Consider the following 13830-nt stretch of genomic DNA (forward strand, 5'->3'; position numbering starts at 1 on the left):
CACGGTCATGAAATTCCTGGAAATGTTTTGAAATTAGAAAAATATTTTTCCAGTACTGGAAAAGTTTTGGAATTTATCAAGGGTCCTGGAAGGTCCTGGAAAAAATAGCTATGCATTGTCTTTGGTTATTGATTTTGTTAATACCTCTGAAATGACAAATTAAACATGGGCCAAATTGTCAAATATATAGAGGCTGAAATTGTGAAAATAGCAGATCTACATGCTCACAACGCCTCGAGCCGTTGTGAGCATGTAGATCGGCTATTTTCACTGTGTTATACAAAATTCCTCAACTCTTAGTGCTCGTCAGGGTACCGGGGTCCCCAGTTAAAACATGATTATTTCGGGGGTCACGGCCTGAAAAGGTTGAGAACCACTGGCATACACTACCTGTCTTTGGGCATTGCGCATAGGAGTAAGCGACCTGTTATTGAGCTGAATTATCGTTCTATAGTCCTGGAAATTGGGTTAAATATTCTGGAAAAGTTTTGGAAACGTTTGCGAGGCGTTGTGAGCATGTAGATCTGCTATTTTCATAATAGAACCGTGTTATACAAAATTCCTCAACTCTTAGTGCTTGTCATGGTGCCGGTGTGGGTTAAAGATCCACTCGCTCTTCCTTTTGTGCTCGCTGATAAATAGGTTTCTGTTTAAACAAATGTATGTATTTTGTTTAATATTAATATGCTACACACGGTAAGATCTGAACTGTAAAACTATAGTTTGTTAATATTTGAACTAGCTTACAACAGAACAACTGGCACTGTTTCCCAATTGAGGTGTCATGTCTGTCTGTCCTATGTTGATTGCAACCTGCTGTGACTGTGGAGGAGATCACACTTAGACTACATAAATGCTGATCAATCAGTAGGCTACTTTGATGTAAACTTCACTTGATCTATTGTTGTCACCCTGTCCTTTGATTAACGTCTTGCCTCCTGTGTGACCAAACTGTCTGTCTGGTTAGACCATGACTTTGTGTATTCATACTGCATTTAAGGTCACTTTATTCTTGATGTTGGGACTCAGTTGAGCCTGGCCGCCGTGAGGCGAGGTCAGTGCTTTTAGGACCCTGTGTCCTTTTCTACTTGATTCTATGCCGTTATCCTGGACTTTGTTTTTGATGCTTCTTTGAATAAAGCTGCAAGAAACATACTACCTCATCACCTCCTGGATTCCTATTCTTTTCTATTTTTAGTGAAAGTTCTATCTTTCTTTTATGTGTATTTCTTATTTTCCGGCGCTTGCGACTGACGTCACAAATATGTCTGAAAACAGCAGACCTACAAGCTCACAACGCATAGCAAGCGCAACACTTTGTGGGCTTGTAGGTTAAATATTCTGGAAAAAGTTTTGGAAAAGTTTTGGAAATGAATTGGTAAAAATGTGTGGGAACCCTGTAATAACAATAATAAACATCTCTGTGCAGAATGGCCGGCGCCGGTGGCAAGAAGAAGGTGTTCCGTCTGTCTGACGTGGTGCAGGCCCTGACTGACAGCCAGCTGGAGAGGCTGACCTCCATGGCGGTGCAACGCATCCTGCACTCCGAGAAGAGCATCGCACAGAGCGGCATGTCGCACGTAAGGCCCCACGCTTGCAGCGAGCCTGTATATTTTAATAGCCATTTAGAACGGGTACACATTATTGTGTATCATTATTTTATGCTTTTTAACTATTGAAAAATAGCAGATATACAAGCTCACAGCGCGGCACCGAGTGCCGCGCTGCGAGCTTGTAGATCTATTTTTGAAAAAATTGTGAACATTAGAATTTTGACCCGATTCCATAAGTGTCTTTTGAATCCTTCTAAGGTTTTTTGAAAAATCTATGTTTCTATGTCAGCAATCTGGCCAGCCATCGTCAAAGAAAAGGTCCTTTTCACTTTTAAATGGAGCTCAGTTAGTCTGTTCTTGAGAGACTACTATGCCAGTGGTTCTCAAACCTTTTCATGTGAAGGACCCCAAAATGATATTTATTTGGCCACGGACCCCCATCTCAAAATATTTAGTTCCAGGGACCACCCAGAAGCAAAATTTGAGTTACACACGTTAGCTTTGAAAATACATATATTCAAAGATTTGCACACATTTTCACAACTTTTTCAAAAATAGCAGATCTACAAGCTCGCAGCGCGGCACTCGGTGCCGTGCTGTGAGCTTGTATATCTGCTATTTTTCACTGGTTAAAGCATTCAATAATTCTAGGCCTAAATGAGTTAACCCATTCAGGCCGGGTACACATTTTAGTGTATGGGAGGGGCTTACAGTACATGTACAGTATGTATCAACATATTTGTTTTTGTATGCTAATTTCTGATTTGGGCCTAACTATAGGTTAGGCCTAAATGGGTTAATAGCCAACGTATAAAATATGGTTAACTCCCTTTAAGACCTGGGATTATTTTATACTTTAGCTATTACTGATTATCAATACAGAATTAACAAGCTCCATCCCTAGCCATGAGATCGCCCGTTTTTCCCCCCGTTCACTTTGAGACGTGAGGCAGAGCGTTTTCGAAGATTTCCAATCTGGAAGGTGGGTTTCACGCTTTTGCAGGGTTTTTTATTTACCCCCCAAAAACGTCGCAACATGCTCACAACACGACGCGTCGTGAGCTTTTTTTTGGCAGAGATTTGGTAGACTGTATCAAGTATGTATATTATAAGTACCTTTTACCAATTATAGAGGGTTTAAGTGGTACTGGATATGCCGCTCGGCAAATAAAAGGTGAATCCACTCTTTGTCAAATCCCGCCCCATTTTGCTCTGTTACTAGGTGGGACAAAAAAGCCAGGGCAGATTGTTTTTTTATAATGGAAGTGAATGGGGGGAATTTTTTTTTCATAGCCTCATTATTGCTATTTAAAGTTCCAAAAGAAAAACGTCTACGTGATATTAATAAAAAAGGAACAAAAAAGTACAGTAGTTACATTGCAAAACAGGGGGTTTCCCCCAAAAATACATGTTTTAATTAGTTTAATCCCAGTGGGACAGAAAAACCAGGGCAGACTATTTTTATAATGGAAGTGAATGGGGAGATAAGATTTTTCATAGCCTCATTATTGCTATTTAAAGTACCAAAAGAAAAACATCTACGCGATATTAATAAAAAAGGAACAAAAAAGTACAGTAGTTACATTGCAAAACGGGGGTTTTCCCCCGAAAATACATGTTTTAATTAGTTTAATCCTCTGAAACAGGCAGAGGAGGACGATATCACGATGAATCGTATTGTGGATAATTCAGGGTTCCCACTGTCATGAAATTCCTGGAAATATTTTGAAATTAGAAAAATATTTTTCCAGTACTGGAAAAGTTTTGGAATTGATCAAGGGTCCTGGAAGATCCTGGAAAAATTAGCTGTGCATTGTCTTTGGTTATTGATTTTGTTAATACCTCTGAAATGACAAATGAAACATTGGCCAAATTGTCAAATATTAGAGGCAGAAATTGTGAAAATAGCAGATCTACATGCATGTAGATCGGCTATTTTCACCATGAAACCGTGTTAAACAAAATTCCTCAACTCAGTGCTCGTCAGGGTGCCCGGGTCCCCAGTTAAAATATGATTATTTCGGGGGTCACGGCCTGAAAAGTTTGAGAACCAGTGTCTTTGGGCATTGCTCATAGGAGTAAGCAACTTGTTATTGAGCTGAATTATTGTTATATAGTCCTAGAAATCGGGTTAAATATTCTGGAAACGTTTTGGAAATTAATTGGTAAAAATGTGTGGGAACCCTGAGAATTAAATCTCCACGATAGGGTAGTGTAAAAAACATCACAAGGATGCAGCTGGGACGTATCATCAGTGATGTAGCCTGGGGTCGACGGGTGTTTCGGGTCTCGCAACATCATACACCCTCGCCCAGGTGACCCAGCCGGGGTTGATCAAGTCCCGACTTACGTCCCAGTAGCTATCCACGATCAGTCCTATTAGGGAAAGACAGGGTCACTCAATGTGCAGCACCGGAACTACTCTGCCAGGATTGGGGAGCCATTCTGGCGCGTGGAAGAACTAGGCTCTATGGGTTGACTCCTGGCCGGGCTCCTCCTACGTCTTACCAGGTCCTCTCCTGCTCTCACCAGGTTCAGAACCTGTGCGTTGCACCAGACCCCAATCCAAACATTCCATTCAGCTGCTGCAGTTGAATGGCCCTCCTAAAGGCCTCACCGTGGATTTGTTGGGCTTCTTCCTCACGGAAGACACAGGCTGGGGCGCTAACCCAACCTGCTCCCGGGTGCCGTCTAAATTCCGGCCGTCAACCGAGTCTCCGGTGGTCACCAAACTATTCCTGGTTGTCACATAGTCTATTCCTATGAGCCACTATAAATAGAACTAATAGTGTAAAAAACATCACAAGGATGCAGCTGGGACGTATCATCAGTGATGTAGCCTGGGGTCGACGGGTGTTTCGGGTCTCGCAACATCATACACCCTCGCCCAGGTGACCCAGCCGGGGTTGATCAAGTCCCGACTTACGTCCCAGTAGCTATCCACGATCAGTCCTATTAGGGAAAGACAGGGTCACTCAATGTGCAGCACCGGAACTACTCTGCCAGGATTGGGGAGCCATTCTGGCGCGTGGAAGAACTAGGCTCTATGGGTTGACTCCTGGCCGGGCTCCTCCTACGTCTTACCAGGTCCTCTCCTGCTCTCACCAGGTTCAGAACCTGTGCGTTGCACCAGACCCCAATCCAAACATTCCATTCAGCTGCTGCAGTTGAATGGCCCTCCTAAAGGCCTCACCGTGGATTTGTTGGGCTTCTTCCTCACGGAAGACACAGGCTGGGGCGCTAACCCAACCTGCTCCCGGGTGCCGTCTAAATTCCGGCCGTCAACCGAGTCTCCGGTGGTCACCAAACTATTCCTGGTTGTCACATAGTCTATTCCTATGAGCCACTATAAATAGAACTAATAGTGTAAAAAACATCACAAGGATGCAGCTGGGACGTATCATCAGTGATGTAGCCTGGGGTCGACGGGTGTTTCGGGTCTCGCAACATCATACACCCTCGCCCAGGTGACCCAGCCGGGGTTGATCAAGTCCCGACTTACGTCCCAGTAGCTATCCACGATCAGTCCTATTAGGGAAAGACAGGGTCACTCAATGTGCAGCACCGGAACTACTCTGCCAGGATTGGGGAGCCATTCTGGCGCGTGGAAGAACTAGGCTCTATGGGTTGACTCCTGGCCGGGCTCCTCCTACGTCTTACCAGGTCCTCTCCTGCTCTCACCAGGTTCAGAACCTGTGCGTTGCACCAGACCCCAATCCAAACATTCCATTCAGCTGCTGCAGTTGAATGGCCCTCCTAAAGGCCTCACCGTGGATTTGTTGGGCTTCTTCCTCACGGAAGACACAGGCTGGGGCGCTAACCCAACCTGCTCCCGGGTGCCGTCTAAATTCCGGCCGTCAACCGAGTCTCCGGTGGTCACCAAACTATTCCTGGTTGTCACATAGTCTATTCCTATGAGCCACTATAAATAGAACTAATAGTGTAAAAAACGTGAGTGTTTTATTATTTTTATCACGATAAACGATAACATGGCTTATGGTCCCATCCCTCCCTCCTCTCCAGGTGCGCGTGAAGCTGCTGTCCAGGCTGGTCACTCAGTTCCAGGGTCTGATGAAGGAGGACGTGCTGGGCTACGTGCTGGAGGACATCCGTGGGCGCAGCGAGCTGGCCTTCTCCCTGCTCTACCACGAGTACAGCAGCTACCTGAGCATGATGCCCCACGGCCTGCTGGACAGCTACGACCACTGCCTCTACACCCTGCTGTCTGGCCTGCAGGAGAAACCCGAGCAGAAGGACGGGTGAGACGGAGAGACGGAGAGAGAGAGAGAGACAGAGAGAGAGACAGAGAGAGAGAGAGAGAGAGAGAGAGAGAGAGAGAGAGTGTTCTCTCAATGGGACTGGAAAAATAAAAGGAGTAGTTTATGAAATCCCTGGAAATATTTTGAAATTAGAAAGAAAAAAAATAAAATCCAGTACTGGAAAAGTTTTGGAATTGATCAAGGGTCCTGGAAAAAATAGCTATGCATTGTTTTTGGTTATTGATTTTGTTAATGCCTCTGAAATGACAAATTAAACATGGGCCAAATTGTCAAATATTAGAGGCAGAAATTGTGAAAATAGCCGATCTACATGCTCACAACGCCTCGCGTTGCGAGGCGTTGTGAGCATGTAGATCTGCTATTTTCACAATAGAAATGTGTACAAAATTCCTCAACTCTTAGTGCTCGTCAGGGTCAGGGTCCCCAGTTAAAATATGATTATTTTGGGGGTCACAGCCTGAAAAGGTTTAGAACCACTGGCATACACTACCTGTCGTTGGGCATTGTGCATAGGGGTAAGCGACTTGTTATTGAGCTGAATTATTGTTATATAGTCCTGGAAATTGGGTTAAATATTCTGGAAAAGTTTTGGAAATTAATTGGTAAAAATGTGTGGGAACCCTAGTAGTAGTTCACCCCCAAAAATGTTTGTGTTTTGTCGCATTCCTAAGACAATAATTTGATTACAATAAATGTACTGTACCACCATTGATTACGGATGAAGACCCAAATGCATGTGAGCATGTAGATCTGCTATTTTCACAATAGAACTGTTTTTGTACAAAATGTAATGCCTCAACTCTTAGTGCTCATCAGGGTGCGGGTGAGGGGTCCCCAGTTAACACTTCTGCTGCCTTTGACAGTCCTCATTTAAAGGGTTAAAAAGAGATATTTTGATCCCAAGGCTGGCATGTTTACAGTACAAACTGCACTCGGCTGGGCACGGCCATGACACTTTTCTGGGCCCACACTGTCATGTGACTAGATGACGTAAACGTTGAAGTCAAGTGATAATCCATCTGCGCAAAAACAACCCCGCCCGACCCTTCAAAATAATAGCGGCGGCCTACGGAGGAAACAGCGCGGCACCAAGGATCCCTTCAAAGCAAGAGGCAGTAGAAGTGTTAAGATATGATTATTCTGGAGGTCGCGACCTGAAAAGGTTGAGAACTGCTGTCCTAGGCTGTTTAAAAACCCATGTGAAATAACACGTAACATGTGTTCTTCTAGGCTGTTTAAAAACCCATGTGAAATAACACGTAACATGTGTTCTTCTAGGCTGTTTAAAAACCCATGTGAAATAACACGTAACATGTGTTCTTCTAGGCTGTTTAAAAACCCATGTGAAATAACACGTAACATGTGTTCTTCTAGGCTGTTCACTAAGTTGGTGCTGGAGGCTCCCATCATCACAGAGTCTGCTCTGGAGGTGATCCGGAGATACTGCGAGGACGAGGTATGAAAGTTCTTCATTTAACCACTACCAGTATTACTTTGAATACTGCTACTAGAACAGATAATTGTATATTGGGCAGTGCAGACATAATATGCACACTTTTATTGTTTAGAGATGGGATGTTTTGTATAGCCATGTTTTGATGTTGTTTGTCACATGTTTCTTTGTTGAGGACAGCAAGGGAAATAAGCCGTCAGTCTTTCTATCCTCGGTGATGCATTGACTCACATTGGAAAGTGCTCTGTGCTCTTTTCACCAAATAAAAGCAAGCAATCAATCAATTATTACCGCTACCAGTACTACCATATTATACCAACTTGTATTAACACTACAGCTGTATTCTCTCCTAACTCTTTTTTTACTGGCCTTACGTGCGTTTGTTTCAGTCGCGGGTTTACCTGGGCATGACGACTCTGAAGGAGCTGATCGTCAAGCGGCCGTCTAAACAGTTCCAGTACCTTCATGTTCTCCTGGACCTCAGCTCTCATGACAAGGAGAAGGTGAGATGTTCATATACCGGTGTCCATGATGCCTCCCAAAGCACTTAACTTATTGATTGCCAAGGCCCGAGTTTCCCTGAGTTATTCCTGATGTCTCTGCGTGCTGAGGCCCTGAGAGGTAGAATGGTCTCTGCCTGGTATTCCTAAACATAACCTTGGTAAACTATGCCTAAACGGTTAAACCTACCCTTATTCCTAACTGTAACACTTATGCTAACGTTGACATTCCTCACTGTCATTTAAATGGTTAATATCATGGTGCTGTTGACAGCGCTCTCCGTCAATCTTACTGTATTTACAGTAAAAGTATTATGACTTACTATACGCCGCTCCGGTGCAGCCCACATCGGTAATGCCAGCGATTTGTTTACAGCGCATGTTGGGCGTGCACGCGAAGTGAAGCTCCTCCATAGTAAATCCATTGAGAGACCCAAAAAGAGACTTAATTTACTAAAAAAAAATACATTTTGATCCCAAGGCTGGCATGTTTATAGTACAAACTGCACTCGGCTGGGCGCGGCCATGTTACTTTCCTTTTCTATTTTCAGCATGCAACCAAGTGTACAATCAGCCATCCATACGGCACCATCAATGCCTGCCAAAATACAAATTTTTCAACTAAAACTAGGCCCACACTGTCATGTGACTAGATGACGTAAACGTTGAAGTCAAGTGATAATCCATCTGCGCAAAAACAACCCTGCCCGGCCCTTCAAAATAATAGCAGCGGCCTACGGAGTTAGTGGCGCCGCACCAAGGCACCAAGCATCCCTTCAAAGTAAGGGGCAGCAAAAGTGTTAACCTCAGTGAAACGGTGCCAAAACCTAACCCTCTTCCTAATCTTAACCCCAGTAAAAACTATGAATAGCCCTAAAGTTATTCCTGACCTTATCTTCAGTAAAACAAATACAAGAATACCAGAACGGACCCACCGAGTGGCCGGCGTGAGGTCAGCGGGGGAAAAAGATTAAGTTGAGCATTACGGTTACCCTGTGTGTGTGTGTGTGTGTGTGTGTGTGTGTGTGTGTGTGTGTGTGTGTGTGTGTGTGTGTGCGTGTGCGTGCGTGTGCGTGCGTGTTTTTCTGTGAAGGTGCGCACCACAGCCCTGGCCTTCATCAAGCGCATGTATGAGAAGGAGCAGCTGAGAGACTACATCGAGAAGTTTGCTCTGAACTACATGCAGCTCCTGGTCCATCCCAACCCTCCTTCTCTGCTGTTTGGAGCCGACAAAGACACAGGTGTGGATGAGATGTTTCCCCTGTCTGGAGGAGGACCCCATTAGAATGTCCTCAAAGTTAATACACTTTAAATGTCACTGCTGTCGTGTGGAAGCCTTATGTTATGTTCCAAAACTGTTACTTTTCAAAATTCAAACAATAGCTGAGCTACAAGGACTTCTGTGTATGCAGAAGTCAGTCATCTTTTAACCACTTTCAACCTGGCATCCTCTATAGCCTTGGCAAACAATCTAACATAATCGCAAAAATAGCAGACACGAAACAGATTTCTGAAAAAAAAACGTATGAAATAAATTGTGAAAGTTGATGTTTCTATATTGAACCGGTCTACAGGTTTCCCACACATTTTTACCAATTAATTTCCAAAACTTTTCCAAAGCTTTTCCAGAATATTTAACCCGATTTCCAGGACTATATAACAATTCAGCTCAATAACAGGTGGCTTACTCCTATGCGCAATGCCCAAAGACAGGTAGTGTATGCCAGTGGTTCTCAACCTTTTCAGGCTGTGACCCCCGAAATAATCATGTTTTAACTGGGGACCCCCCCCCCCCCCCTGACGAACACTGAGAGTTGAGGAATTTTGTATAACACGGTTCTATTGAAAATAGCCGATCTACATGTTTAGATCTGCTATTTTCACATTTCTGCCTCTAATATTTGACAATTTTAATTTGTCATTTCAGAGGTATTAACAAAATCAATAACCAAAGACAATGCATAACTATTTTTTCCAGGACCTTCCAGGACCCTTGATCAATTCCAAAACTTTTCCAGTAATTTCAAAATATTTCCAGGAATTTCATGACCGTGGGAACCCTGGGTCTAAATTGCTTATGTATTTTCTGTTTCTAACAATTTTCTTTCTTTCTGTGTGCGTGCGTGTGTGTGTGTGTGTGTGTGTGTGTGTGTGTGTGTGTGTGTGTGTGTGTGTGTGTGTGTGTGTGTGCGTGTGCGTGTGCGTGTGCGTGTGCGTGCGTGCGTGCGTGCGTGTGTGTGTGTGTGTATGGTGACACAGAGGTGGCCGCCCCGTGGACAGAGGACACGGTGAGACAGTGTCTCTTCCTCTACTTGTCCCTGCTGCCCCTGAACCACCGGCTGGTCCATGAGCTGGCCTCCGTCTACACCGAGGCCATCGCGGACATCAAGCGCAGCGTGCTGCGCGTCATCGAGCATCCTGTAAGCTCACTCACACACAGGGTTGATTTTGGGGGACGAAAAATGTCCATCGACTACCTTTTCTTCCACTGCCAAAACTAAATAGAAACTAAGCTATGATGAGTAAGACTAAACCAGTAAGACTCCCTAATCGGGAGATAAGCGACCGTCAGGGAAAAATGTTTAGGAGCAGTGTCCAAAAATGTGTTTGGAAGAATTGGCCTGATGGTGGCGTTATATGGGACAGATCCATGTTGATGAGATGAGTGTAGACATACTGTGTGCCGATTTGTGTGATTTTAGGGCAACATTTGTAGAAGCAGTGTCCAAAAATGTGTTGTGCAAGAATCGGCCTCATGGTGGCGCTAGAAGAGGGCCGTAGATTGTCTATTTTCAGCATGCAACCAAGTGTAAAATCAGCCATCCATACGGCACCATCAATGCCTGCCAAAATACAAATTGTTCAACTAAAACTAGACTAGAACTAAAGCATTTCAGTAGAAGACTATGATATGACTATGACTAAATGTGAATTAGCTGTCATACTATAGTGAACCCTGGTTGTGTCCCTGCTGTGTTGCAGATCCGTGGGATGGGGATGAACTCTCCTGACCTCCTCCTGCTGGTGGAGAACTGTCCCAAAGGAGCAGAGACGCTGGTCACTCGATGTCTGCACATCCTCACCGATAAAGGTACAATAACACGGTGTCTCCAAATCCTCACCCATAAAGGTTACAACAGCACATGTGGTGGGACAGGCTCTTTACCGCTGCGCCACCTGAGCGCCAATAACAAGTTACTTTGATGTTCTATTCTATTTCCTGAATGGAGGGTTCCCACGGTCATGAAATTCCTGGAAATATTTTGAAATTAGAAAAATATTTTTCCAGTACTGGAAAAGTTTTGGAATTGATCAAGGGTCCTGGAAGGTCCTGGAAAAAATAGCTATGCATTGTCTTTGGTTATTGATTTTGTTAATACCTCTGAAATGACAAATTAAACATTGGCCAAATTGTCAAATATTAGAGGCAGAAATTGTGAAAATAGCAGATCTACATGCTCACAACGCGAGGTGTTGTGAGCATGTAGATCTGCTATTTTCACAATAAAACCGTGTTATACAAAATTCCTCAACTCTTAGTGCTTGTCAGGGGTCCCCAGTTCATATATGATTATTTCAGGGGTCACGGCCTGAAAAGGTTGAGAACCACTGCCATACACTACCTGTCTTTGGGGATTGCGCATAGGGGTAAGCGACTCGTTATTGAGCTGAATTATTGTTATATAGTCCTGGAAATTGGGTTAAATATTCTGGAAAAGTTTTAGAAATTAATTGGTAAAAATGTGTGGGAACCCTGTGAATGGGATCCAGCCCGAGGGAAAGGTAGAGTAAAGAGTCATTTTTACTTTTCTTTCCTGTGTTGGTCCAGTGCCTCCGTCTCCTGAGCTGGTGGAGAGGGTCAGAGATCTGTACCACAAACGTGTGCCCGACGTTCGCTTCCTGATCCCAGTCATCAACGGCCTGGAGAAGGTAAAGTGCAGTTGATATTATAACACATGACCTTACAATGTACCATGACCTTACAATGTACCATGCAGGCATTTATCCAGAGACGCTTTCAATAAGGAAGGTCATCACTAGGGACAGGAACCGCTACGTACCTGGCCATTCCATTCTTATTCAGAGGTAGGGCTGTCACAATTATTACATAATCGTCTTATCGCGATTATTTGACATAATTGCGATTTTTGGACATAATCGCGATTATTTGACATAATCACGATTATTTTTCATAATCGTCATCATCTTTTCCATGTTGAAAAATTTTCATATGTGTATTTCAAAGTAGAAAATAGTGGAAATACCTGATCTACAAGCTCGCAACGCGTCGCATCGCAACACTGTTCTTGTTGATGTTTGCTGTGCTTTGTTTCATACAGAAAGAGGTGATTCTGGCTCTTCCTAAACTGATCAAACTCAACCCCATCGTAGTGAAAGAGGTCTTCAACCGTCTGCTAGGAACTCAACACAGTAAGACTAAAATCACCCACATGTCTCGTGTTTTAGCTCTTTCATTTTCTATTTCTGTCCTTCATTTTTTCCTCTCTTTAAATCTTTATTTCCTTCTTTGTTTTCTTCTTTTCTTTGTTCCCCCAGCCCTTCAAACCTAGATAAGCTAGGCACAAGATTTGTATTAAAACATTTTAAGCGAACATTTTTAACTCACATCTTCGCTTCTGGTGGGGTCCCTGGAACAACATATTTTGAGATGGGGGTCCCTGGAACAAAATATTTGGGGATGTGGGTCCGATTTTAGACAATTTGAGAACCACTGATATAGAAACATAGGTTTTTCATAAAACTGTTGGGATTTTTAGAAGTAGACAAATTTTGTAGAATCGGGTCATCAGGTCTAAACCCTAGTTGATCTGATTCCCAAAAGGCCAATCTAGAATCTCTGCAAGCTCGCCAAATGTTAGCCCCAGAATAGGGGCTAACATTTGGGTTCAAGTGGTTAATCACATGCAGTGGCTGATTCCCTTAACCCATTTAGAACGGGTACACATTATAGACAGTGTATTATTATTTTATGCTTTAACTATTGAAAAATAGCAGATATCTTGTAGATCTGCTATTTTTGAAAAATCGTGAAAATTGGAATTTTGACCCGATTCTATAAGTGTCTTTTGAATCCTTCTAAGATTTTTTGAAAAACCCATGTTTCTATGTTCTTGAGAGACTACTGTGTCAGTGGTTCTCAGACTTTTTCATGTGAAGGACCCCCAAAATGATATGTATTTGGCCACGGACCCCCATCTCAAAATATTTAGTTCCAGGGACCCCCCAGAAGCAAAATTTGAGTTACAAACATTCGCTTTGAAAATACATATATTCAAAGATTTGCACACATTTTCATGACTTTTTCAAAAATAGCAGATCTACAAGCTCGCAGCGCGGCACTCGGTGCCGCGCTGTGAGCTTGTAGATCTGCTATTTTTCACTGGTTAAAGCGTTCAATAATGTGTGTGTGTGTGTGCGTGCGGTGTGTGTGTGTCTCTCTCAGGTGAGGGCAGTTCGTCCATGTCTCCTCTCACCCCAGGAGAGCTGCTCATCGCTCTGCACAACATCGACTCCACCAAATGTGACATGAAGTCCATCATCAAAGGTCAGTCACACTACAATAATATGGTGTGTGTGTCTTATCATGATTATTTTTCATGTTGGTTTTTATGGTTATTTTTCAAGTTACTTAACAGTACAACCACCTATAAGGTAACAAAAACTAAAGGAAACATTTGTAACAGACCATTTAGACCAGTGGTCCTCAAAGTGGGGTCCAGTGACTCTCTGGGTTCCCTTTGGGAGGTCTAACTTGACCCTTACAAGTATGTAACTCTGACATTGGTCCATTTGGTTTCATTTGTATACTGTCAGAGTTAAGGGGAGACCTTGACATTTTAAAGTTTGAGAACTACTAATTTAGACCAATGCAGCTTTAGATTAAATTCTGCAATGAATCTCTGTATTAAGAATTCAACAGGATTTTTTATAAGGCTCCCTCAATTGTGTTGACAATTTGCCCTCCTGGCCCCCAACTGTGGAATAAACTCCCTGTCGCACTTAGAACTACAGACTCACTCCCT

General features: G+C 43.4%; 1 protein-coding gene across 1 annotated transcript in view; it reads left to right on the forward strand.

The window, feature by feature from the left end:
- sympk (symplekin) overlaps positions 1-13830 on the forward strand; it is a 35420-nt gene that overhangs the window by 13723 nt on the left and 7867 nt on the right. The window contains exons 13-22 of the mRNA XM_080753071.1: positions 1430-1580; positions 5577-5812; positions 7208-7289; positions 7676-7789; positions 8880-9027; positions 10046-10206; positions 10769-10877; positions 11616-11716; positions 12127-12217; positions 13251-13352. Coding sequence (XP_080609197.1) covers positions 1430-1580; positions 5577-5812; positions 7208-7289; positions 7676-7789; positions 8880-9027; positions 10046-10206; positions 10769-10877; positions 11616-11716; positions 12127-12217; positions 13251-13352 — 1295 coding nt within the window. The remainder of the gene's footprint in view (positions 1-1429; positions 1581-5576; positions 5813-7207; positions 7290-7675; positions 7790-8879; positions 9028-10045; positions 10207-10768; positions 10878-11615; positions 11717-12126; positions 12218-13250; positions 13353-13830) is intronic.

This window comes from Nannobrachium achirus (genome assembly GCF_963921795.1).
Source record: "Nannobrachium achirus genome assembly, chromosome: 22".
NCBI lineage: Eukaryota > Metazoa > Chordata > Actinopteri > Myctophiformes > Myctophidae > Nannobrachium > Nannobrachium achirus.